The sequence below is a fragment of the Xiphophorus couchianus genome, chromosome 5, assembly GCF_001444195.1.
Source record: "Xiphophorus couchianus chromosome 5, X_couchianus-1.0, whole genome shotgun sequence".
NCBI classification, from domain to species: domain Eukaryota; kingdom Metazoa; phylum Chordata; class Actinopteri; order Cyprinodontiformes; family Poeciliidae; genus Xiphophorus; species Xiphophorus couchianus.
The window spans coordinates 7,905,570-7,933,418 of NC_040232.1; the positions used below are offsets into that span (position 1 = coordinate 7,905,570).

Consider the following 27,849-nt stretch of genomic DNA (forward strand, 5'->3'; position numbering starts at 1 on the left):
TAATAGAAAATAGAAATAGGATGGTGTTTTAAGTCAATAATTCTTTAATATCTATAAAACGTAATGGCTGCACTGGCAGATTATTTCATTTTTATTATGGGGAAAATGTATTGTTACAGAATTAAAATGCCAGGAAAACAATTTTTTTTAATGAATATTAAGGTATTGTTGACTTAAAATAAGCTTCTATTTCTTCCAGAAACTTTACTTGTTTTTGCACCAGAAATAAGAGCGAAAACACTTGGTAAGATTTAATTTTTTTTTGCAGTGCACCAATTTTAACAGCATCGACTTAACATAGCCAATTTTAGTTAATTCTAATTTCTCTTTAAGAACTATAAAGAAAAAAATAAATAATTGATTTATTAATTAGAATTTTTCAGTAAGTTGCAACTGCAACTCTTACTGAAATATTAGTTATAAAAATATGTTTTTCTCTATAAAAGCCTGAGGTTATGAGGCTTTCTCTGCCTCTTTCTCTACATCAGAAAAAATCTACAAGTACAGTAGAAATCCTTTCTCCTACTGTGTCGTTTTAAACACCTTACTGACTTTTTTAACTCTCCTTCCCTCAGTAACAACATCCACACCGAAGAGTGTGGTTGTGACTTCGAAACAAGGATTTTTTGATTTTCTTCCTGCGTCTTTACTCAGTTGTTAAAACAGTTTAAAGAGCATTTTTATTTAAAAAAAAATGTGTTGTTGTGTTACAGTGGATGAGTTTAAAACCAGGAAAAGACGAGAAAAAAGTCTTTTTTTTTCTCTGCCTCTTTTGCTGATGCTAGGAGAAACCTCCCGAAGGTGAAACGGCTTTGAAGGCACGGTTTCCTGCCACGTGTTTAATGTGTCATCCGTCCGTTAAACAAAGTGTAGGTAGTTCAGGTTGTGCCGTTTGCTGACTGACAAATATGGCGGCCCAAGCTGTGAGCAGAACCTGAGACAGTTACAGTACCAAGGCTACAATTGGAGTATTTATACTGCAGATGAAACCAGCATAAAAAAAAAATTTAATAAAAAATCACAACAGTCTGTTAAAAAATGAGGTTTTCACTACTTTGCATGAAAATAAGAATGCAAGGTCTCTTTTGTTAAACATTATGTGCTGAGTCTTATTTTAAAGGGGGTATTTTGTTATTTTGGACAGGTGGATATGTTAACCATATACACTCAAAAAAAAAATAAAAAAATCAGGAAATAAATATATACCTGAAATGGCATGCACCTCAGTAGAAACGATCCGGCTAAACAGACCAAAAGGAAACGACTAGTTGGTACAAAACTACAGAATAAAGCACAAAAATAACCGTAAACGCCTGAAAAGAGAATATTTTTTTGTGGGTCGTTGTAAATTGTTGACACTTTTTGCCCCTCGGGGGAATTCGCTCTAAGTGCTGGTTGAATTTGTCTGCATTTAATGCCAATTATGATGATTCTTCACATCTTTTTTTACGCTTTACATGCATTACATGAAAGTGGCAAGCAGTTTTTTTTTGTTTTTGTTTTAAACAAAGGAAGGAGTCTAACACTAATCTTGTTTTTTTAAAACTAACCTTTGATCGCGTTTTCATCGTCGCTGGACGCGACATTTTAGACACTTTCAACGCTTCGCATTGCTAAGTGTTGGGTGCATTTTATGCAGGACAACCCCACGGATCTTTGTTTCACTTTTTTAACAACAAATCCCACTGTGGAAATCCAATAACCACAAAATTAGAGGGTCCAAGATTGTAGATCAGGCCAATTTCTATTAGATTGTGACCAATTACCAACAATAACGTTTAACACAAAACTCAGCCAAACAAAAAAAAAAAAAGAGAAAGCAACGGTGCATGCCATTTTAAAATCAAATAAATAACAACAAACATTTCCAAAAGGAGTGAATCATCATTTCATCTGAGAAGAGTTAAAGTCTCAGACTGGGTGAACAGTAGGCAGTGTCGAGAGCAAAGAGCAACATTTCAATCAGAGGAGGGAAAACAATGAGACGCTACACAAAAACAAACTTGTTCCAGGTCTTTTTCCTTCTCCTCTTTCAGCCAGAAAGAACCGCAGCAGAAAGAAAGACAAAGAGGTGTTTGGGTTCGGGCTGCAACTTTCTGAAAGTCGTCACACACTAAAGCTTTTTCATCCCTCTCTGCTCCGTCTGCCGTGAAGAAAAGCTACACTACATGCATAACCTCAAACTTGTTTTACTCTCTCTTGGAAAAAAGTGCTATTTTAGTTCAATACGTTCAAATCACAAACCCATCGTTAAGCGTTTCCTGATCCCCTCCTGTGTTTCAGTAGCAGGTCTGTTCTGTAATGGCACCGCCATCCTAATCGAAAGTATTAGCGAGAGGCTCGTCTTGTCCTCCTCTCTGTCTACTATAGGTCCAACAAGAAATCACCGTATTGGTAACCCACGTCTTCCGTCTCAGTTACCCTGAGTTAAAAATGAGCGGAGAAAACAAAAACACCCAGAATCATGGATTGGCTTTTACATAATCGGTCACAATAACTTAAAATATATTAAAATTTGCCTCTCCCCACCTAACAGCTAATCCTGCCCACTGCATATTACCCCAAAACCAAACCACCCCTCCATAAATGCACATTGTTTCATACATAACTGCCTTTTAAACTGTCTTTGACGTTTGAGCAGGGAAGGAATTTGTTTAAAAACTTCTCAACTAAGCTGCTTTTGCTTAGTCTGATTAGTAAAGAAAAAGAAAAACACATCAGCAGTAAGTTGTTATTAGCTAAGTTCAAAAGATTCAGCCTGGGCCCGCTAAAAGCCTTCGTAGGAGTCGAGACGATGAACTGGATAGCAGCACAGTTTCACATTCTGATCCCAAAAGGCCGCCGCCGTCGTCCAGAAACCGTTCCATGAGGGTGTCGAGCTCACTTTGGTCACCGTTTTTTTGGAGGGCAACCTGAAGGTGGCTCCACCTTTTCCAGGATCAGCAGACTGAAGGAGGTCCATGAGGTAGCATCCCGCCCTAAAAACGGCTGATCCATAATCAGAGTATCCTTCAAGTTGTCCCTTGGCGTGAAAATGAAACCAAAACGGAAAAAAAAAAAAAAAAAAGACGAGGGTGAATTCAGAGCGTCCCGCTTCTGAATATGAATCAGCATTCGAAGGCGATGTGCACCTCTGACCCGTTGCAAGGTTGCGACTGGGCTTCAGAGACAGACCATAATAAGTGCATGATGCATGGGCAACAATGCCGAGGTAACGTGGTCTGTGAGCGCCAGACCCAAAGTGTAGTGCAAAAGAAAGCAAACCAAACGAAAAGAAAAGAGAGAAGAAAAGGAGTTGATTACAGAAGTCAGTAGTGTCCGCGAAACTCACAAACATGCATCCCTGAATGACTTTTGTGTGTCTTCTCTTGCTCACAAGAGGACGGGTTAATCTTGCTTTCGTCTGCACAGAGATTATATTCTTAAGGAGGAAAGAAAAGAGTTTTGCAGTTAAAGCATCATGGCTACCTGGCAAGAGGAGAATGGGTTTGATTCCGAACCCGTGTGAGGAAACGATGGGATGATTCAACCCTAAAGTCGGCTTCAAACGTAAGAAACAGTTCACTTACCAATTTCAGAAAATTCTCTATGAGAGAGGGGAGTGGCAACGGGTCCAATTGGTCGGATTTTGTTTGTAAATTTTGAACATTCATTTGTTTTCCCCAGAGTAGAATTCATCCAAAGCCCAAACTCCATTTATAAGCAGCAACAGATCCGTGTGTAGAGTTCAGTAAAGGAGAGGATGGGGTTTTTGGGGCTGGGGATTATCAGCATGCTTAAAGAATTTCCATTAATTGTCTTTTATTTAACTATTGTTCTTCGTTGCATTTGTTCAGCTTTGGATATAAAAGCTAAACAAATGCTCGCTCTGCGCCTCGCAGGCGGTTAAAAAGTGTCTGATTAGATGTTTCTCTGCAGTTTTTTAGGAATCCTCCTCATTCCATCCCTCCGTTTGTGCTCACCCAGATACTGCAAAGCAAATTGGCACAAAAAAAGCCCCATCCGTGTTTGAAGTGACGTACGTCGTGTGGGTTGTTTAGTCGATTGGTTTGGAATCGTCGTCCGCCTTCTCCTTTGCATTTTCCTTCAGCTCGGCAGCGGCTAGTGCCAGCCCGTCGTCTCGAGGGGTCGTGGCGGCTGAGTTCTCTGGCTCCGCCGGGAAATCCGGGCCTCCTGCTTCCATCTTCATCATCAGCTTCAGCTTCTTCTTTGGGGGGTTCTTCAGGGTTCCCATGCGCTCCTTCACCTTGTACTCCAGGGTGCTGTGCGGGATGCCGTACATGTTCTGTGCCTTGGACACGCTCATCTTCCCGCTCATCACCACGGCTATGGCTTCCTCCAGGATCTCGCTGTTGTACTGGCGGTAGCGGCCCCTCTTCTTCCTCGGTTGCTTGGAGCTCGGGTCCACTTCCACGTCGGAGATGGAGTACGCCGGGCCGGAGGTGGAACTGTCTATGTCGGCGTTCCAGTACTCCGCCGCCCCGTCCAGCAGGCTTCCCAGGCTTCCGCCGCGCCGGTTCTGTTTGGGCAAGATGGCTCTCAGCTTCCGGCTCAGACTGTTGTCGCCGTGACCTCCCGACCCGACGCCCATGGCGCCGTAGCCGTACAGCTCGGAGGCGTGGGAGTCCCAGGACAGATCCATGCCCCGCACTTGTGGGATCTTCAGGTCGACGGGCGGCGAATGGCCCTGCTCTCGCTTCCCGTCGTTGTGGTGGTGCTGAGCCTTCGAGGCTTGATTGTGGCTGTGATGGTGGAGGGAACTCTTGTACGAGAAGGCTCCATGGTGGTTGTGGTGATTTTCCAGGAATGTAGGCAGGTCTTTGAGGTCGCTTAGAGCCCCACCGGCCTGCTTTAGCTTCATCAGGCTTTCGAGGTGGGCCTTGCTTTCCCAGAGAGAAGAGGAGCCCTTTTGGCTAAGTAAGGAGTGGGACTGCCCGTGATTAAGCAAGCCGGCCGACTCTAGATTGGCCAGAGAGAGAGCGGCGGGCTGGCTCAGGAGGCGGTGCTTCTGGCTGAGGAGCTCCTCCTTGATGCGCAGCGAGCGGGCCAGCGGCGGCTTGAAGGAGTTGGAGTTGGCGTAGCTCTCCCTCAGTCCGTCCTGCAGACTTTTCTGCAGGAGGCCGTCCTCTTCCTCCACTTCTGACAGGGTACGCTCCGCCTTGAGCAAATGTCTGGATGGAGAACAAGAACATTTCAGAACATGGAGAGACTTCTCAAACCTACAGTACAAATTTGTGTTTTTAATGTTTTTTAAATTGTTCACCATGTTTTTATATCAAACAGATAATCTGTGAAAAGATTGACCTCCTCCACCTTTTCCCTCAGCTGCTACTGCTAGTTAATGAACATTATTTTCTCGATACATAAATAAAAAACCCTAAAGCTGACAGTATTATCAGACATGTTATTTTTGCTATTTTCACCACTGTAATTTATCACTAAATTTGAAAATATGATTAGTTTTACACTGTTTTTGTTTTAAGTAAGAAGATAATTTCAAATGGAAACGTTTTTAAATAATATTTCTGTTTATTTATAAGTAAAATGCTTATAAATAGGAAGAGATAATAATTGTTTATTTATTGCATTACTGTCATTATATTTGTACTTTATGATGTTCAATAAATAATGAAATACGGATTGTATAGTTTACATTCAAGTTAATAAAAACCACTCTGTTATGGATTAACCACATGTATGCTGGTTTCAAGAAATTTAATGTCAAGTGACATTTTCTTAATTTAAGTATATTTTTCTTAAAATAAGTTCATATATGTTATTTGTATAAGTAAAAAAGGACTTATTACAAGCAAAAATACACTAGTTTTAAGACACTTGTGGGCTCATTTTGGTTAGATTATTTTACTTGTTTGGGAAAATCTTGACAAGCCAAATTTTCTTATTCTGTTGGTAGATAATTGTTCTTATCTTTAGTAATATATACCCTGTTTTTGAAAGGTGAATTTTTGCAGCGTATGACTGCATTGATATTCTTATATCACTACTAGAAAACTCACTGATCTGCAAGCATCCTGCACTTCGGATTTGCATATGTCTGAAACCCGTTCAGATGTCAAGTACCTTTACGGGACCTATAGCAGTCAATGCTCCTTCTGCTAAGTAACTATAGCAACAGTTGAAAAGCTCTTTAAAAGTACTCCCATAGGTTCATAATCACAGGAAAGAGCATGGACGGCATATGAGGGATGGGACTTCAGGGATCTCTCTACTGGAGACGTATTATACAGAAGTACAATGTCAGCGCCTGCTGTGTGGTTCTGGGAGTCCGCAGCAGGAGATTTAACTCGGCTCATCGCTGTGGTCCGACTGAAGCTGGTTCAAAACAATACAGGGTTAATAGGAGCCTTTTGGAGCCTCATTCAACCAGGCATCTGGTGGTGAATTAGACAGTAATCATTGATTTACAGACTCAGTTTCAAAAGGATATTTCAGGACTTCTTAACCTTTAACCTTCTGTTATAATCAGGTCTTAGAACATGCATTATTTGGAGTCTAATGGTGCGTTCACAACAAAAGCGCTTCAAGTTCGACACGTGCACTTTGAATGCAGAGCCTGACATTTTGCCCTACACCTAGCGTTTCACGCATCTGGTTGACGTTCAAAGTCTATGTGGAGGCGCGTTGAGGGTGAGTTGGAACCATCAGCTCTAGCTGTTGTTTTCTGTTGGGCGTTCTTGATGCTTCCAACGCTCAAAACGCTCATAACAGTTCATATCTTTTTGAACTGTTAGGAGCCGCCGCAACGGTCCTCGACGCGCCTCCACATAGACTTTGAACGTAAACGCACCTGATGCTCAAAACGCATTTGGTGTGAACGCTCCAGATTTGAGCAAAATGTAGATTAGCTGTTCCTTGAGGATCAAACTTCTACTTTCTTAAAACTGCATTTCCATCGAATATGCGCACAAAACTTTGTCGTCGTTCCGCTAATTTTGAAACTGCAATGTTAAATCAGAAGCTCAATTAAATCACATGTGAATACGTTTGTTCACGCGATAAGTCGTTAAAAAACTCGCTGCGCCGTCATCCTCCAACCACTTCCTGTTGTTTTCTTCAGCAGTAGTAGACATTGATCATATGAGAATCAGAATCCCTTTAATTTACAGCAAAATTAAAATAAATAGCAAGTTAAATAATTTAATAGTAAAATAAACTATATTTCAATAAATATAAAAAAATATATCAGAAACACCTGGGATGTTAAGGAAAAATGAATAGATAAGTAATAATGACTCGTGATGCGGAAAATATTATCTTAATATAAATTTATTGTTATTATTCCTACTACAGCTACTGTTGCTAATACGTTTATCTACAGGAATATTCCAGGAACATTATTTAATGCACTACATTAACAAAGAACCTGAGTAAAATGAAGGAATATTAATATGATACTGATAAACAGAAAGATATCGTAATTGTTTATAACTTATTGCATTACTGCCAATTTATATGTACTTTATATGGTTCAACAAACAGTTAAATAAGGATAATAAACTTTTTATTTAAAAGAAAGCAGAATGGAATGTACAAAAATAGCAACTGTTGAAGGCAAGTTAAGTAATTTAATAAAATAATAAGTAAGTATATCTCAATAAATATAAAATATATTAGAAACACACAGAAACAACTGGAATGCCAAGGAAAAATACATAAATAATAATAATGACTTGTGATGTGAAAAATGTTTCCGTTGCAGTTTGTGAAGTACAGAAATGTTGATACAGCAGAAAAACATTTGATTGAGTTTCCATTAAGCAAATTTGTAATTCTAATCTTAAGGTGGATGGAAACACACCCAGCTTCAGCCTCCTAATCTGATTTACACTCAATGGAGACGCCAGAAGATACAATAACTACCAAATTAAAGCCCTGAGTCCTGTCCCCTTAAATGTTTTGCTTCTTTATCATTTATAATTCCCAGGTGAACTGTAGTGTTAACCAAACATTAGATTTCCATTGTATCTGTAGTTGTTGCTGGAGTAATGTTTAAAATTGTTTTGTTAGATTAATGAAAGGTCAAATTAAACGGCAGCACCGCGCCGCACTCCTGAGTGTTGTGTGTCTCTGGTAGATGAACTGGGTCGGGGCGTTCCTACAGGTTCTGCTTCCTGCTCTGGTTAATATTACATGATCCGATCGTTCCTCACTGGGAGGAAGAGCTCTGAGCCTCTGGGCCTCGGCGTCTCTCAGGGACCGGGTTCTGGCTTCACCTTTACCGTAGAAAAACTTCTCAAAGGTTTACACTGGGTCACGGCTTTGGGTCACAGCGTTTGGCAAATTAACCCGTCTGCTCCAACTTACATTGTGTACAGTTCCACCTAAATTATAGCATTTCAATTTATTTTCATCATTGTAGTCAAAGATTTCCATGAATTAAAGAGATAAATAGTCATAAAAATACTCAAATGTCATTTAATCTAGGGCTGCAACTATTATGTTAGTTATCTATTAACCTATCAATTATTCTGATGATTAATCGATTAATCAGACAAGAAAATTGCCACAATCTACAGATTTTTAATTAAAGTATTTTATAAACAAACATTTTATTACCTATCATGCAATAACATAGCATTCCTTTGGAGTACACTTAATTATTTCTAGCTGAGGATGAATCAACAGTAGAAAAAATACTTACATCCAGAAAATAAACAACAGAAAAGCTCAGCCTTTTCTGCTTCACTTATCAATAAAGTGTAGAGCTGATCTGTTGATTATTTTTTGGACTACCAATGAATAATTTGACAGCAAAATGTGTTTAATAGGAGATTATTTTTTACAGAATTTGAACTGGGTGAATTTAAAACTGGCTCTTCAGTTTTGGGTTAAACATATTTAGAGTCAAAGTTGTATTTTTGAAATCGTAAAACCAAAACCTCAATATTTTGTACAATTCTTTTTTAATCACTGCTCTAAGTATGTTGCTCTTTCAGTAAATGGCAGTTTTTTGAGTCTGTATACTTCAGTTTAACAATTGATCGATTACTGAGTTAGTTACAATTAATCTGATTAATCGTTTTAGCTCTAATGCAACATTTGATTAAATTTTATTGCTGATTTATTAAGTCTTTCCACTGCAACTTATTGCTGTTTGTTTGGGTTCTGATCCCCATCTGGACCAGCTGTTTACTATTTATGCAGTTTATTTATTTATACAAAGACAATGTACAACATTTCATTGACCTTTTGAAAGGAGAGAAGCATGATACCAGAATAGATTAAAAAAAATTATAAATAAAGCTAATTTCCACCTGCAGTCGCTGGACAGGTTGATGTAATCCTGTAAGATTTATGAGATTATAAATTGGTGAAAAGCAAGTTCAGTAATCAATTACATGCATGTTTGATAAGCCGTTTTTCGGATCTCTCACTGACTGTTGATGTAAGATGAAATAGTGTATTTTTTTTTAACCTATGTTGAACCTCGCTGCACATGCTGTTGGATGCACACAAACCTCCATTATAGCCCATTTTTGAAAGCACTTAATAAACCAAACAAAAATTAAAACTTCTTCAAAAACACCTAGTAGACAAGAGCGTCTGTGACTAAGATCTTGGTTTAAATTTGGTGCACTGATTACTTTGGTTCATTAATCAAATGACATTAATAGTGCGGTTACTAAAACTCCTTTTTTGTCTGGTACCGCTCTCTTGACAGAACTGCCTACGTACTGAAGTAACTGTCTGGGACCCTTGTTAATTAAAAGGTCAAGATGAAATCTTAGTCCAGAATCTGTTTAAGTATTTACTTCTGGATCAAAGGAGGCTTGCCGACATCATAAGAGCAAGCTTTCCTATACGCATACGCGCTCGAAATCGACCCTTTTCCTGATCCATATTTGACCTAAAGACCAAAAGTATTTCTGAAAATGGCAGCTGTAATTAGTGTCGATTGTTTATTCCCTCTTGATGCAAAAAAGCGAGTATGGCGGCCAACGTGTCTCCAACAGGGCTTTAAGGCAGAGCGTGTGCATCAATAAATTAACGGGAAGCAACGCAGGAAATCGTCAATAAAGGCAGAGGCACTGATTGCTTTTCGGAAAAGAGGAAGGTGTGATTTGTCAATCCGTACAGCTGTTGAACTCCGACTGTGGGGCGAGGGTTAGGTGTGGGTGGGCTCTGAATTATAATTACCTCTGCATAAATACATCTGCTGTTGCCATCTAAACATCACTTCTGCACTGATCAGCAGCAAATTAACTCGGAGGTATGATATCAGAAGGAAAGGTTGCCGAGATGAATTCCTGTGTTCTTAGAGCACAGCTTTTAAAGGGGAACTTCTTATGCAAAATTCACATTTTGCACATTTTTCTACTTTTATTTGGGCTTCTACTGTTTCTAAAAACAGTCCAAGCGCTTAAAAACAAAGCAAAAACAAGGAAAAACACCCAGCTAGCTTGTGGCATTAAGTTAATAGTTTTTGGTGTCTGGAAAATGAGCCGCTTCAAAAACCTCTGGAATGTAACGTCGAAAGTCAGCAGGCACTGCCCGTTACCTAGCAACCCCAGCAAAGCCCAGCCTGTTACCTAGCAACCAAAGCAGAGCTCCAGGATGTTTGGTCAGCTGGTTTTACTGCTGTATGGCTGCTGGAAAAGACAAGCGTTTTGTTGTTGCCTTTTCATTTAGGAACTACTTGCTGCATTCTTGTTGGTTGTGCAGGAGGCTTTACTTATGCTTTTCAAAGATGTACAGCTGTATAATTGCACATCTTTTTGTAGTTTTTATGTGTGAGTGTAAAAGCTGAATTTGTTAGCGTAGCCAGCAGCAGCTTATTTAGATTTAAAGTGACAAGAGGCCCTAAAACAGCTCAAAATAGGCAGAACTGATTATCTAAGAATGATTTTGTGCAAAAAATGTGATGAAGATGTTTTGAATTTCCCATAAACCCATCCTAACCTGTTCACAGAAGCATAGTGGGTCACTTTTATCAAAAGGAGAGAAGATCAGAACGATTTAGCTCAAAGTAGAACTTTAACCGACAGGTTCAGATCCTGACAACATTAAAGCTGCTGCTGATCGCTCATCAGCGGCTCTCTCAGGCTATGAAATCACAGAGTTTGTTGAAGGGAAACAAGTCGCCTGACGGCAGCTTGACAAATGGATACAGATCTGAATCTGATTCAAGCATGACATCATCACCTCGTCCCAAATACCAACACTGGCTTCGGTGATAAACCAGAGTAATGATCCGTCTCCAACACCTGGAGCCGTGGTTGCTGTCTGAAGAGCCGACAACTCATCCGAGGTCAGCTGGCTCTTTAATCTTTCATTTTGTGTAGTCTAATCATGATTGATTACCTTTTCCATCCACACTGCCACTGTCTGACTCTACTTTGTGTGTTGACACAGAGTCTGCACTGAGAGGTGGCCAAAAATAACTTAACTCTCTATTTGTTATAGAATACATCCTATAATAATGATGATAGGACAATATCTTACCATTGTATGCAGTTTTTACCAGGAAGTTACTTTTGCATCTATCCTAATATTTCCACTCTTATGGAAAACTTAATTTTGCATTTAATTTAATGCAGGTAAAGGATGTAAAACATCAAAAACATGAGCCAAACTGGTTTTGTCCATAAATTTAAAAACCTTATGTCTTACTGGTGAAAAAAACAGGTAAGAAAATATCTGTCCCAAAATCCCAGGTGGTGAATTTTTTTTTGCAGCACTGCAGCTGAAAAGCTAAAAGTTACCCTCAGGATCACAGTTCCAGTTAAAGTCCCAGTAGAGTAGGGCAAAAAGCTGCTCGCTAACAACGACTAGCTTTCGTTTCAGCTACTAAGTTGTCAAAGCGCTAAATCTTATTTGTACACCTGATATATAAAAGAAAAAGGGACCCAGTGCTTTGCTACTAATTGCTAACACCATGGCAACTAGATAACAAGGTCAAAAAAAGTTTTAAGAAAAAAAATAGCGAGGAAGAAGTAGTTCAGTTATGCTAGTTTGACTTTGACAAACTTAACATGTAGACGTGATGTGGAATTCGGTGTGTTTTGGTGGAGTTACACAATGAGTTACACTGTTCTTTCCCAGAAGAAGGGTTGCAAAATGGGCCCAAAAACAGTAACTAAACACTCAACTTGAAAAGTAAAGCAGTAATTTAAAAACCTTTTCAGTTTAATTTATGTTACAGGTATGTAAACTGGTGATTTTTTTGGTAAAACATTTTAAGTCTCTGGCCAATCTTACCCTTTGTCCCCAGCTGCAAGAGTGAAGCCTTGTAAAGTTGTAGGGCTTCCTCTGCTGTTATTCTTCTTTGTGGAGAGGTCCAAGACACCATCTGAGGATGAAATCAAAAGAGCAAAAATTAAAAGATTAAAATCTAATAAGATAGCCAGAAAAACACTGAGGATTATCCTCCAAACAGCAAGATTTCAGCTGGATCCAAGAACAATTTGTAAAAAAGTCCTTAGGCTTGAGACTGAACCCCACAGTGATCTTGATGAGCTCATCAGTGTGTGATTAAATAAATGGTTGGTTATCAGTGTGTGCGCGAATAAGACGGTGAGATTAAGAGGTAGTTGGTTTTCTTTGGATCACCAAGGAGCTAATTGGACCAACTCTGCTGCAAAACCAAAGGAAATCTAGAAAAAAATGCAGCGTAAGGTTATTTCCTTAGCACATTTCATCAATAAGACAATATGAAGTGTTTTACCAGATAAAAAAACCACACAACACATCATGTTCTACATTTCCTCTTAAACGTTATCACTAATACCTTGGTATCTTAAACCAATCATTTTCACAGGGGTGACTGAAATAGACTTAAAGTTTTATCACAGTATTTTGTGGTATTATTGTGATAAAGACAAAAGTGACAAAATTGATTATTTATAACTTCTTCTTAACACAAATAATACTGCTCTTGAAAAATATTCCCATTTGTAATTGGCTTCTTTAGGACACCAGTCAGATAAAGAAGTGTGATTTGTATCACTAAACTTCATTTAATAATATTGTAAAGTTATTGGTATTTGTTGATGCTTTCATTAAAAAAAACTGTGTAGAAAATAGTCAAACTACCAATCCCAACAATACAGATGGTTTTGGGAGATTTTAAACATCATTAACTGGAATTTATCATGACAGCATTTAATCAAACTTCTTATTACAAGATGCTTATCAAGGTAAATGAGTCTCTGCTCCAGTGCACTTGGTATTAATGGTTGCTGCATCTTCAGTGTGCTATGAAGTTCTGCAGAAGCCTTTTAATGACCCATTTATTTAAGTAAGGGGTGTAGCTTCAGGGAAATCTGCTTTAGGAAAACTCAGAGTTAAGGGGAGGGTTTACATTCTCTTAACATTTAAGAGAATGTTAGCACGAATAAATGCTGTTTTATTCATGCTAACTGTGAAAATTACTCACATAATCTACTAAAGGGAGGTCAGCTCTACCCTGGCAGAGCTAATCTTTGTCCAGACAGATAACATGTCCAGCTATCCCACCTCCTCCTCAATAACATAGAAAGCAAATATTACATGTCAGCTTAGTTGTCTGTTTAGACAATAAATCAATAACAATATATACTGCAACAGAAACGTGATCAATATCTGATAGAATATTCAATGTACAATGCATAGAATATTCACTGAACTCCGATCCAGAACCGCACAGCATTCTGGGAGATGCAGGCAGAGGAGAAAGCAAGGTTGGTGGAACTAACTAACTCACGCATTCTTTGGTTGCCTAGCAACAACCAGCTGAGTAACTCACGGTTGCCTAGCAACAACTTGTTGATTAAGCAGTTGAAGGTTTCGCCACTGTGTCTTATAACTGCTTAAAAATAAAAAATAAACAATGTGGAGCGAAAACTGTGGATGAAACAGTAAAGCAGTTTGGCTGTATTTCAGATATTTAAACAAAACACTAATCAATAATTATCAATATCAACTAATATTAAAAGCTTATATTGTGATGCATCTTTCAACCATTTTGTCCAGCTCTAATTAGTTGTTGTGCCAAGTAAAAAAAATTATTATGAAGTCAATGGCGAAAACAGAAATTTGTTTTACACAAAGAAGTGAATAAAGGAACACAAATAAGACTCAAAATGGCTTATAGTGAGACGACTGAAGGAATCAAATAATCAAACATAAATCCAAAGCTTTTCAGTTGGAAACAACCCCCCATCTGATGTCAGTGTGTGAACAGTTGCTGCTAACACCCCGTCTATTTATTCTGCAGCACCGTTTCCCTTTTCACATTATGCACTCGCCCGGTTTCCCCTTCAAACCCGCTCCACTCCTCCTGATTTTCATCAGCCGTGTTTAAAGCCCTTCTATAGAATGTTTTACAGCGCAATCACAATTTGATGTACCTACAGGAAGCAGTTACTATGGCAACCATACCATGTACAACAGACGGATATTTAAGAACCTCAGTGCAGAGGTATTTTTCAGGGTTAGTTTCTTTTTAATTTCCATCGCAGTCGTGCTTCGTGTTTCGCGGGAGGCTGTAAATACGTTAGATCGCTCACGCTGTGCACTCCCTGCATTAAGCATCTTTAAAACTGACCTCCACAGTGAGACATCCCTGCTGTCAATTTGTTTGTGCAGCTCATTAGAGAATCTGCATCCAGTTCATTAGCGACTTTAGGAACTGCTTTATCCGTTTGCGCATCGACATATGGAGCTACCTTTCCCTGTTTAAGAAGCTAAAGGGCAGGAAAGAAATACTCCGCTTCACGTCGATTGGCTGTCTGTCACAGCGACGTCTTGAAAATCTCGTTTGTGATGATGCTTTTTCACACACATATGGTTCCCACACACAGGAAAAAGAGGATGGGGTACAGTTTTTTCCTTTTATCTGACTCTGTTCTCACTACTGTTGGAATTATGGATGTTTGGACTAGACTAGTTTGTTTTTTAGAAACTAAATCTGAAGATGACTAAGTAGGTAAGTCAATTTTGTTTATAAAGCGCTTTTCAAATATATAAAATCACAAAGCGCTGTACAATAGAAATCAACCTTAAACCATACAAAACATAAAACCAACATAATAAATTAAGAGACAAAAGCCCGGGAAAATAAAAAATGTTTTTAGTTGCTTTTTAAAGCTTGTTTCTTTAAAAAAAAATTAAGAACACTGCCACAGCTAGAGATAAACATTCAGTTTTTATTCCTTAATGTCCCAAAAACATGAAAACCATTACAGTTTACTGGTGGCACACAAGGACAAATAACAACTTTAGAGGCAGACACTAAAAACAAGGGCGTGGAAACATTTGGAGAGCAGGGATGGGTTCTTGAATGGAGTCTAATCCGTGAAAAGCTGCTGACCTTTTGACCCCTGTGACCTAGACAACCCCATATGGACACAGGGTATGGACTACCTCACTAATCTGCCCCAGCAACATTAGGTAATACCAAACAAGAAATCAGAGTGGTCTCCTTAGGGGCACAAACATTAATCTGACCGTGTGTGTCAGCGTGTGTAGGGGTGTGTGTGTGTGTGTGATCAACATGCATTTAATGCTGCGAGTCGCAGCGTTGTTACAGCGACAGTTGGGGGAATAAACTTTGTTCCAGCGAGTTAATGCAGCCCCACATGGCACTGTCATGCACATCTGTAAACTGACGTCATAATCCCATCAAGATTTGTCTAGTTTTTATATAATGTCGAACATCTATAGAGATTGCTAAAATATCCAATCCAGTTCTGCAGTTCAAAGGGCAACCATGACACAATGATGTCTTCATAGGAGCTGTGGAACGCGCACACATCCAGAAACATCCAAAAGCACGAACAAGATGAATATGCCATAAGTTATAAGGTGATTGGATTTTTTTGTTAATGATTCTGATTATTTGGCGCAAAAAAGTCAGTTTCCTAAAATAATGGCCCAAATCATTTTCAGCCAAAAGTGATTCATTTTTTTGGCAAAAAAGTCACAGCCTTTTTATTGCCAAAAGATAATTTAGGAGAAAAAAAATCATGTTTTGCAAAACTGACATAGGCCATTATTTTAGGAAGGTGACGTTATGTTTCTTTATGTCAGGAAAGACTAACAGAGCTCAATTATACTAAATATTTTTAGTCTAGTTTGTAGCGCTAATATCTCAGAACACCTAAAGACAAAACTAACTTACAAGTAACTTTTCGGCAAGATATAGGAGCTTGTTTTTAGTAAATAATTCCTTAATATTGATGAAAATGTTCTAGTTCCATTGACAAATTATTTAATTCATAAAACAAAATCCCCATGTTACAAGTGAAATAACCTGCCAATGGAGCTATAGGGCTTTATGTCTCCCGTCAACTCATAAATGGAACAATCAAGATAACAGTGTGCTTAAACAATATCTTATCAACCAATTCAAAGCAGTTTTTCTCTGTTTACCACATAAATTAGTCCCTCCAGTTTCTTGTGAATTGTTGTGGAAATTCAGGCAAAAATCAACAAATCCCTGCAATTTTTCATGCTAATGCATAATTGTGAGTTTATTGCAGACTTTTCACCAAAAATGGTGAAAAACATTGGATCTAATTGACGGTTTTTTATTGCAAAAAAAAAGACAAAAACAACTGCAAAATCCTGAAGGGACTGAAAAGATGTTCAATATTATTTATTGACCTTCATGTTTCAACAAGATCTAGAGAAACTCATCCATGCGTTTATCTTTAGTCGTATTGATTATTGCAACAGCGTCTTCACAGGTCTGTCCAACAAATAAATCAAACAGCTGCAGCTGATCCAGAATGCTGCTGCTGAGGTTCTCACTAAAACCAGGAAGATAGAGCACATAACACCAGTTTTAAAGTCCCTCCACTGGCTCCCTGTAGCTCAAAGAATAGATTTTAAAATACTGTTGTTAGTTTATAAATCACTGAACGGCTTAGCACCACAATACATTAGAGATCTGCTGTTGTTGTATCAACCTTCCAGACCTCTCAGGTCTTCTGCTTCTGGTTCTGCTCTGCATCCGTAGAACCAGAACCAAACATGGAGACGCAGCATCCAGCTTCTATGCACCACAAATCTGGAACAAACTTTCAGAAAACTGTAAAACAGCCGAAACACTGAGTTCCTTTAAATCTCGACTAAAACCCACCTGTTTAGCCGTAATTGATACGTAATTGATTACGTATTTGAAACGTAATCAATTACGAAATTCATGATGGCACTGGACTTAATGTAATGTTTTGATTGTTGATTCTATGTTGCATGACTTTGTGTTTTTGTGTTTGTTATAATGTAAAGCACTTTGAAATGCCTTGCTGCTGAAATGTGCTATACAAATAAAATTTAATTGATTGATTGATGGATTTAATTTTAAGAATTTATTCATGTTTTAAGAGTTTAACAGGTTTTATCAATACATTCTGGCAGAACCGGCCCTTTAAGAGCATTCATGACCTTGATTTTAGCCCAAAAGAAAAAAGAGTTTGACACCCGTGGTTCAAAGGAACGCAGTGTGAGCACGATTTGGGGATAATCTGAGTCAGAAATCCTAAAAGGGAATTTGGATTTGTTTGCGTTTGAGAGAGGGAGAGACATGCAGGAAGAGATCTGCAGCAGATGCCTCCATCTTATTGTAAAGACGAAGGAGGCTTAGTGTAAGCAGATTCTGGAAAGCCTGTATTAAAGTGTATGTAGTAGTCGCAATGTGTCTGAAAGGGAGAGCTGAATGCGGTAGTGGTCAAACTTCAGACCCACTGCTGGTTTGGTTTAATAAAACACCCAGAGTTCAAAGTTCAATGTTAACAACATTGAATTGGTGAGAAGAAAAGAATATCAAGTAGTTTCTGTAGAGTTTTGGCCGCTGACAGCTTCCGTAACCATACAGCTGTCAGCCATAGCAAAAAACAAAAATCTCTAAAACACCGACGTCTTCCCAAAAAAATAATGCGCAACTCGAAGCTTAGCACAAGCTTCAGGGTCGGCGAGTTTTATGAGCCTGGAGAAACATTTTCTGTCTACTTAGTCAGCACGCGGTTGACTGGAGGAAAAAAGATACGACAACTACTCAGAAAGCTGCGACTTTTTCTAGATGCAGCTAGTCACGTCTGCTAACGCAAACATTTAACTGAGTCAGTGGAAGTGAGAGTTGTAATTACTTCAATGGAGATGTCTGGCAGACAGAAGAAATGAAAATGAGCAAAAGTTCTGGACACTATAAAAGTGTGCACAAGCTTTTACTTTGTACAGATTTCTTAAGTGATAAATATGTTGATGTTCAGTGAGTATTAGGGCCATGCTAAAAACAAATCAAAAATGAAAAAATAAAATTCCAAGAATAAGGTTGCATGAGAATAAAATCATAATATTACAAGAATAAAGTCAAAATAAAATTTTTAAAAAGTCACAATATTTCGAGAATAAAGTCATATTCGGAACATTATGACTTATTCTCATAATTTTAACTTGTTTTATTTTCTTAACGTGATCCTATTGGTCGTAAACTATAAAGCATTTATAAAAGATTTTCTTTTATGTTAAAACTGAGAGTCTCAGTTTTGGACACCGATTAAAATTAAAAAATAAGACAAGGGAGACACATTTTAACACCATGTGGTACCAGTATGTTCTGTTGAACCAGAGCAGTTTGTGAAACAACATAGCAGTAAATGTCTGCTGATGTGTTCAGTTCTTTTTTCATTCACACCATAATTACTTTCCTTTTGGGTTAATAAATATGGTCAAAATGGATAAATATGCTGCTGGATAAGGAGCTGAAGTTGTAATATTTGGGGTCAGATTCTCAGACTGAGTCAGTTATTGTGATGCTGCTCTCACCCTGCTGGCTGGGCTCCTGATCAGCCGGCGCCTTTCTGACGGTGAGGTCCAGTGGGCTGTCCTGGTCCGCCATCAGAAGCTTGCTGAGGACCGGGTTCTGTGCAGAGGCAGCAGCCGCACCTCCTCCTCCCCCTCCGCTGTTGCCGGCTCCTGTCCCGTTGCTGCTCTGGATGCTGGCGGGGGCTGAGGTGACGGCGGTGGGGCTGAAGCCCACTCCCGGAGTCGGGGACGGAGAGGAGGAGGCCGACGACGGAGGGGAGCCGGGCGTGGGCCCGGTCGGGGAGGTCGGGGCGGGTGGCAGAGACACCGCTCTCGGCAGGCTTTGGTCCTTCATGGTGCCGTTGGGCAGGGGCAGGTCTTCCTGAGTAGTTTTTGAGGTATATTCGGCAGCGAACTGGTGGATCATTCGCTGCATGATCTCACGAGCCACTAGAGGAATGTGAGGGTCAGAGAAACTTGGGAGGTCTGGAGGAAACGAGAAGAGGAAGAAACAGAGGAGCAGACGTTCAAATCAATCAAAGTTTATTTGTATGTCACATTTCAGCAGCAAGGCAGTTCAAAGAGCTTTATATCATAAAATCACAAAAATCAACAACTGAAATATTCAATTTTCCCCAAGTGCCGTCATTCACACATCGAAATGTTAGTTAGTGTTTCATTGATTCTGGTTCCAAAGCAACTCTAAACAGCTGTTTTTTGGCTGTTTTGCAGTTTTCTGGATGTTTGTTCCAGATGTGTGGTGCATAGAAGCTGAATGCTTCTTCTACATGTTTGGTTCTGGTTCAGCAGAGCAGAAGTGGTGTGTGTGCGAGATGTGTGTGAGTTGTGTGTACAATGTGTGTGAGATGTGTGTGAGACGTGTGTGAGGTGTGTGTACGATGTGTGTACGATGTGTGTGAGGTGTATGTACGATGTGTGTGAGATGTGTGTGAGGTGTGTGTACGATGTGTGTGAGACGTGTGTGAGGTATGTGTACGATGTGTGTGAGACGTGTGTGAGGTATGTGTACGATGTGCTCCATCTTCCTGGTTGTAGTGAGAACAGAACATGTCAGCGTTCCGTCCTCGAGGAATTTGTTCAGTTGTTGGCATGTTTGACTGCTTATTTATCCCATTTCATCCCGAAATATAATCCTGATACTATGCTGAAATAATCCAAAAATCATGCTGAAACGGCTCTTAATCCTGCCTATTGACTGCGCTGGAAGCAGCATGATATCAGAGTGCAGATCAGATTATCGCCTGCACTTTTTCCGATGGGACTCTGTACACTTTCCTTCAGAATACCTAAATGTTTTTTCTTGTTTTCTGGGCCAAATAAAGAAATTAAATAAACATGAATTCATTTGAAGCAAACAATAACAAAATGTTTCAAATCCTGTGTTTGCATGTCTCTGAAATGTTTCAGTTTGTTAAATTAATAAATTAAATGATATGGATAATTTCCAGTCTTAATTTTCTGGATCATCTAGAAATTTATTTCAGAAAAAGTTTTAATTTTAGGTTGTATTTAATTCTAAACTCAATTTTCAGCAAAACAGGTTGAAAATCAGATCATTAATTTGCATTGGGTGTTTTATGCACAGCATGCAGAGTTGGGTAATAACTCAATTACATTTACTTCAGCAACTTTTTGGAAAAATATTTACTTTCAGGAGTATTTTTTCTGCACTGTACTTCTTACATTTACGTGAGTGAAATTTGTTAAAGTTTCATAAGTTTTTTGTTGAAAGTAACTGATTTGGATTTTTTTTTTGAATGATTTTGTTATTTTTTGTCACTTATATAAATTATTATCATTTTAGTCCTTAAAATACCAAAATTTCCACTTAACTTTACACTTTGGTCCGTCTGATGATGTAATTTGTAAATATTACATGAATTATAATTTGATCATTTACTCAGTACTCGAGTAGACCTTTTACACTTTTTTACTCTTGAGTAATTTCTTGGATGGTTACCTTTTACTTTTACTTAAGTAAAAATATGTTGAAGTATCGCTAATCTTACTACAGTACGGTTTTTGGATACTAAGTGGGTCAAGTTCAAAAATCGGCTAAATGTAATGTTACCCCAAAACAGTAATGATGAAGATGTGCAGAAATAATCCAAAACTCAGATGTTCTTTGCTGTACAATTTGTGTAAGTTCATTATCTAGACCAGTTTTTCTCAAACGTTTTCAGGCCTAACACCACTGACCCCACTTAAACACTCAAAGACCACCTAACTAGAAATTGCCCCCACAATAACAAAACGAGATAAATATCAATCTGTGTTTTTTGTTTTCTTTCAGTAGTGATGATTGAAACGAGGAGCTGCCTGCCGTCCTGCTGAGCTGAAACAAAAGCTCGGCCCAATCAGTCTGTGGTTCCTTAAAAAGAAAAAAAAAAAAAGAGAAAGCTACAGACTTAACTAAGAGACAATAAGTGGAGGTTTCCACGTTAAAACTGGAAACGAAAAGAAATCCACATAGTCTGGATTAATTCTAGATTAAGTTGGGTTACTTTAATTTAGACATTATGAGCCCTGTAGCAATAAACTACTAAGATTACAATTTCTTATAAAATTCATCGAACCAATTTAAATCCCTTTCTAACTAACAGAATAAGTTCTGGCCTGATATCTGCAGAGCGGAAACAGATATCGGTCCACCTGTAGTCCTAATCAGCCTGGCTTTGCCCACACAGGCAGAACTACCTGTGGAGACACTAAATTTAGACAGAAACATCACATGCATGCAAAGACACTGGCAGCAGTTAGCAGGAGGTCAGGCACATCAACTCTGCTTGGGGTAAGCTCTTTCTGTGGATTGGTTTCTTTTTTCTGCTTGATGAATTAATGTTTCTTTTTATGTTAATGTCGTGGAAATAGAGTCAAATTAAGCCATCACATATGTCAAATCAAAACAAAAAAAATAATTAACTGAATATTTCTTTTAATTCAGTAGATGTGTTTAGAGGTGAATGCATTCATTAAGTCCCATTTTACCTGCTCCTTTCATAGCTGATTAATTTTCTTACTCCTTTTGTCCCTGATGAACATGCTTTGAGATGGATTAGAATATTTTTCTGATTCAAATATGAATAATTCTTTGATGATACCAACCATGTTGATCAGTTCCATAGAAACCAGTTACAGTATCCAGTCCAATATAGTAATAATAAATAAATAAATAAATGCATACGACTATGACAAAACAATAAACCTAAAAACTAAATTTTTTTTTTTTTTTATAAAATGGACATATTAAACATATTAAAATATTTTACTTGTCTCCCTTTCAGACGTACTGATCAGGATTTTATTATTATTATTATTATTATTATTATTATTATCATTATTAACCATTATTTCACAAGGAAAATCCCATTGAAATTAAAAATGTCTTTTGAAAGACAATCTTGGCTTTTGCTGGATGACAATATTCTTTTAGTTCTAATTAAAGTTCAGATTTTTTCCCCTAGCAACACAGAAAAACTCACTTGTGTAATTTTGCATGAATTCAACCAATTCAACCAAATTCAACATTGCATTAAAACCATTAAAAAAGTAAAAATAGTGTAAATAGTTTGTAACCCAGGAAATAAAGACATTTTAATTTAACATTAACATTTCTGTCTGTGAGTAAAGATTTTTAGGATTTGTCATCAAAAAGCTAAGAAAAATTAATTACGCTTTTCATCTGGACAGCTTTTTCAGATCTTGGCTCAAGTTTTTATTATGGTTTAGACTCGTTTTGGCGTTCTGGATTCGGCCTAGGACGGGAGAATATGGCTGAAAAACGTATCACAATGTAAGCATTTATTAGTCGATAAATAGTCGTCGATATTGACAATTACTGATTACTTTATTTGTTTCAAATACTGGTGGTGTGACCTTTCCTCCTTAATCCACAGTTTTCACTCCACTCTGTTTTTTATTTTTAAGCATTTATATTAAACTGCTGCTACGCCACTTACTCAGCAGGTTGTTGCTAGGTAACCACAGAATGAGTGAGTTGCTAGGTAACCAGAGAGAGTGAGTAAGTTGATTCCACCAACCTTGCCTCGCTAGCATGAGAAGTTGAGCAGCTAAAGCATTTCCTCTGCCTACATGCCCCAGAATCCTCTGCGGTTCTGGAATATTCCACATATTGAATGTTGAATATTTTATCAGATGTACTATCTATTGGTCACATGTCTATTTTGATATTGTTATTGATTTATTGTCCAGCCCTAATTCAGCCTAATCGAACTCTTTAATATTTACGTATTTGGAAGTTTCAGCTGCAGTTTTAGACATATTGAAACGTTTACCATGTTCCATGAATGGAGGAGCTGCGGCGGGGAGTCTCACCTTTTCTGTGGAACACAGCATTGAGGAAGTCTCGGGCCTGTCTCTCCAGCCGGCTGATCCGAGACTGCCCCTGTTTGAAGTCCTCACACTCCGTCAGCACGTGGCCGCCTCCACCGTTTTCCACGATGTGCTCCTGAAAACACACACACACACGCACACACAGCAACTTATTTTGTGGAACAAAAAGAGAAACGTAGAGCTGGATTTTATGAACCAAATCTTAATTAGCTTTTTTAAGTGGCATAAAAAAGCTGCATCTCTCTAATTTACCATAGAACTGATCAAATACAGTAGAAATCTTTTCACAGCTCTCCGCTCATAGAAATATCAGGGTCTGTATATGATCTAATTACAGCAGTAAATTATTTATTAAAGCTGATGTATGCAACTTTCATAAAAATATGCTTTTATATATTTGTTGACGCTTTGTCGTGACAGTGTGGTATGAGACAGATAATCTGTGAAAAAATTGGCTCCTCTGCCTTCTCCCAGTTCTTCCAGTGCTAACTAGAAACAACCAATCAGAGCCAGGAGGCAGGTCTAAGAGCTGTCAGTCACCCTCTGTTTAGTGCTGCTCATCCCCCAGTTGCTCTTTCCTTCTCTGCAGCTAACAGAGCCTGTCATAAATGCTAGGCTAGTTAGCATAAACAGTGTTTTGCTGTAAATAAGTTATTTCTCTGCCATAATGACATTTAGGAGCTAATACATGAGAATGATTGACAGCACTAAGACCCTCCTCTTGGCTCTGATTGGTAGTTTTCGGTGCATTTCTTCAGAAGTCAAAAGTGGCTCCTATTTTAAAACATAATCAGGCACACATGCATACAGCTTTTTTTGTGCTTTTTATTATTTTTATGATTAACACTGAACACATACAGTATTTCCATATTAAATGTGATAATGAATTTATTATTTTACTTTTTGTGTTTCAAGGAGTTTTACAACTGTCATATACAATAAGTGCAGCATTACTAAGAAAACAGAGATATCCTTTAAAATGTGCTGGGATTTTTCCAAACACACAGAAAAGCCCTAAAAATCTTCAGTAGATTTTATGTTTTAGAATCTGTTCACAACAGAGATACATGTCTGACTTAAACAGCTTCAATAAACAGCAGAGGAGTTTATATCAACCTTTGCTAAGAAGGTGGGTGTGTTCCTCAGAAAAGAGTTTGCAGTTTGTGTTTTAAATGCCTGGTTTCTTTCAGCTAAATATTAAATAAATGTAAAAGCTCTCCCTGCCAGGTTTAGTCCATGTTAATTCGCTGCAGCGGTAAATTGTTTTTCCTCTGTGTCTGAGCAAAGTGAAGGAAGAAGTGCGCAACTGCAGCTGCTGGTATTCAACTAACACACGCATCATTACTTTAAATGGACTTTTTACAGCCAAATAAAATGTTGGAGGAAAACTAATAAGACAGATTCCAAAGTTCGGTAGTAGCTACTTGCCTTTATTCAATTACATTTAATTGAGTAACGTTTTTTAAAAACATTTACTTTTAAGAGTATTTTACTATGGTGTACTTTCAATACTTTTACTTGAGTAAAATTTCTGAATTTTCTACCTCTGAATGAAAAACAAACATGTTTTAACCCAAAAGTCACTAGACAGACACAGCTGCAGTTTTGTTAAAGTTTCATGAGTTTTTATTGAAAGAAACTGATTTGAAAAAAAAGTTGGTTTTTTTTGGTTGATTTTGTTATTTTTTGTTACTTATATGGATTATTGTCATTTTGGTGCTTAAAATACCAAAATTTCAACTTAACGTTACATTTTGGTCCAGCTGATGATGTAATTTTTAAATATTAAATGATTGATAATTTCATCAGTTACTCAGTGCGTGAGTAGACTTTTTACCAAATACATTTTTTACTCCTAATAATTTCTTGGACGGCGGCTTTTTACTCTTACTTGAGTAAAAATGTGTTACGGTAGTTTTGCTCTTACTTGAGTAAAATTTTTGTGTAGTTTAAAAACCTTCTGTAACGCTGCGAAGTGATGGGGGAGGTTATTTTGTAAAAATTTCATACCCATTTGTTTATGTTTTAAAACATAAATTGACATAATAATTAATTATTTTATAATTTAGAGGAAAACTTTTACACTTCAGTGTTTTCATGTCTAATGAATGGATGTGAAAATAGTCTGCTAGATGTTTGTGCACCACAGTATTTATGTTAATGTGGTATTTGCTCAGCTGATAAAAATACTCTTAGTTGCGTTTGTTTTTAATTCTTTGTTGTCTCACTTCCAAAACTAAATTTACAACTTTTTTTATGTGGTAAATGTCAAAGTCTGTACTGCACATAGCTACAATAATGTTGCAAAAAAACCTAATTGATTATCCGACCCACCTTGTTTTTCTCTCGTCTTAAGCAGCAGAAGAGACAGTTTTCATCGAAGGACCAGTCAGACACTTCCTCTGGCTCGCAGTCTGGATCAAAAATAGAAGACAAAAGGTTTTGGATTGATAATCACAGGCTCCAACTTGACTAATCTCAAACATAATCTATAGCATTCTTTTTTCCATTCCTTGTTCAGATTAACATAATAAAAAAAATCCCACTTTTAAAAAAAGTTTTAATAATTCACAGGTGCAGTAGGATATTTTCCTCACTGAATTAATGCATTTAAAATAACGTCTGAGCTTATGGCACTGGAATGAAAGATGAATTTATTTTAAGACTTTTTACACATCTTTACTGGGGTGCTGCTAACTGTTGAGGTCACTGTACGTTTCAACACTTAATATGCAGCCTTTTTTTTCATTTTAATTAAATATAGGGTATAATTCATCGACACATCAATGCCTTCTATGATGCACATTAAACAGCATCGTGACGACCTTTGAGACAAGTTTTCAAATATCCAAGGAGAGAAAATCCAACACACCGTTTTAATTCACAATCTATTCAAAATGTAGACTCAGAAAGCCAAAGGATCAGCAGCTGCGCTAAAAAGATTCACTTTTAATCACAGCCCCTTGATTAAATCTGGCAGTCATCAACTTTACACTTGGACTTGATGTAAAAATGAACCACATCTGTCAATAAAAGCCTAGATTTGTTTGAAGATGTTTGCCTTAAACCTGACATGAATCCTGACTGAAACAATATGTATACCTGTACACATGATGATCTTGCAAAAATGTTTCTTACAAACAGCTGGATGCAGAAAAAATATAAATCAATATTAAAATGCCTCTGACACGTTAAGATTTTAACGTTAGGATATTTGCCAGCTTGCAGACGCTGCAGCGCTCGTCCTGTTTATGTCGTTGAGCCATCACAGGGGCGGGGTGGCGGCTGCTGTTTGGCAGAGCCCCCCACTTCCTGTGATAATGATACAAGCCGACACTTTGCAGGTGCAAATTAACATTAGTTATAAGCAGAGAGCGGATAATGAAACTGAAACAAGCCGCGCAACAGACAGGAAAATGCACTAATGCAGACAATGACATATAGAAGCAAAAAAGTAAAACAAAACCCCCAAAGAAATAAAACCCAGAAAGTCAATAACATCCATAAAACCTGTCAGTCTAAAACAAAATTCTTCTAAATTGATAACAAAAACCCTAAAACTATATCAAAAGCAACTTCTCTACCAACCAGATCAAAGGGTTAGGGTTACAGCGACCTCAACAGCTAGTTCATAGAAACTAGAAAAATCCTGCACAAAACAACATTAAAGCTACACTTCTCCCAGTTAATGATAAATTAAAACAAGCTCAATAATTTCCATTTACATGATTGTTTGTCTTTTTTGTGTCTCTCTCCATTTCAACCAAACACTAGATGACAAAAGTCTTCAGTCTGGTGCTTTGGTAGCAACTAGCCTCCATTTTATTTGTTGTTTTGTTTGTTCTGTTTATTTATTTTGGATATTTAAATTATTTTTTGTTTCCAGTGCTAAAGAAATTAAAGTTTATTGATCTTTGAGAAGATATTAAGTGAAAATAGTCTCAACAGTGTTATCATTTATCACAATAATTACTGGGACAATTTATCATTCAGGATTATTTGTATTGTGAAGTTCCTGGAGTTCTTCTGCCACAGTTGATACAAAGTTTTGGAGCCCCAGGTTTTACCATGCAGCAGTTTGGTCTCATCGCAGATTGAAAATGGTGTTTTAAATGTTTTTGTTGACATAAATCCTTGTCAACAGAAGGCATTCTGTTTATGCATTAGAGATCTAATGCCAAAGAAGTTGGTTGTGCGCAACACCCAGCTAAATCCAGAGTGCACCAACGCTGAAATGTTTCCAAAATAAAACATAAAAAAACCACTGAAGAACTGGAAATGAATAAAAAGCTAGCTCAGGTACAACAAAGTAAACTACTGTGAAACAAACTTTGAAATATTCTTATTATTATTGACCCTATTTGATTATATATAGACTAATCCGTCCCTTTGGCACTGCTCTTGTCAAGGAGCTGCATGCACCTTTAAGCTGGTAGTTACAGGTCATCTATAAGGTGCTATTTGGTTTCCTTTCCTCTTTTTGCCCAGGTGCTGTCAACACAGCGGGGAGATTTTCGTCACTGCCGATCATTGACGCTGATTTGGTGTATTTAAGAGTCCACTTTAAGACTTCACTTGGTGCTGACAGGCCACATTTATGAGCGGCTGCAATGATCTGATGTCAGCCTGATGCAGAAGTGCAGACTGAAGCGCTCTGACAAGCAGGAAGGGGGGTGTTTTATATATGTTCACCTGTAACTCTGCAGCTTGGACAAGTTCTGCTAGTCA

The 27,849-nt window shown here is 37.9% G+C and overlaps 1 protein-coding gene across 1 annotated transcript in view; it reads right to left on the reverse strand.

The window, feature by feature from the left end:
* Positions 1-1,134: 1,134 nt before the first annotated feature.
* The window catches only part of lcor (ligand dependent nuclear receptor corepressor), a 98,813-nt gene continuing 72,098 nt past the window's right edge, over positions 1,135-27,849 (reverse strand). The window contains exons 3-7 of the mRNA XM_028017808.1: positions 25,456-25,535; positions 23,104-23,236; positions 18,769-19,233; positions 12,220-12,310; positions 1,135-5,171 (exon numbers count right to left, since the gene is read on the reverse strand). Coding sequence (XP_027873609.1) covers positions 4,037-5,171; positions 12,220-12,310; positions 18,769-19,233; positions 23,104-23,236; positions 25,456-25,535 — 1,904 coding nt within the window. The 3' untranslated portion in view covers positions 1,135-4,036. The remainder of the gene's footprint in view (positions 5,172-12,219; positions 12,311-18,768; positions 19,234-23,103; positions 23,237-25,455; positions 25,536-27,849) is intronic.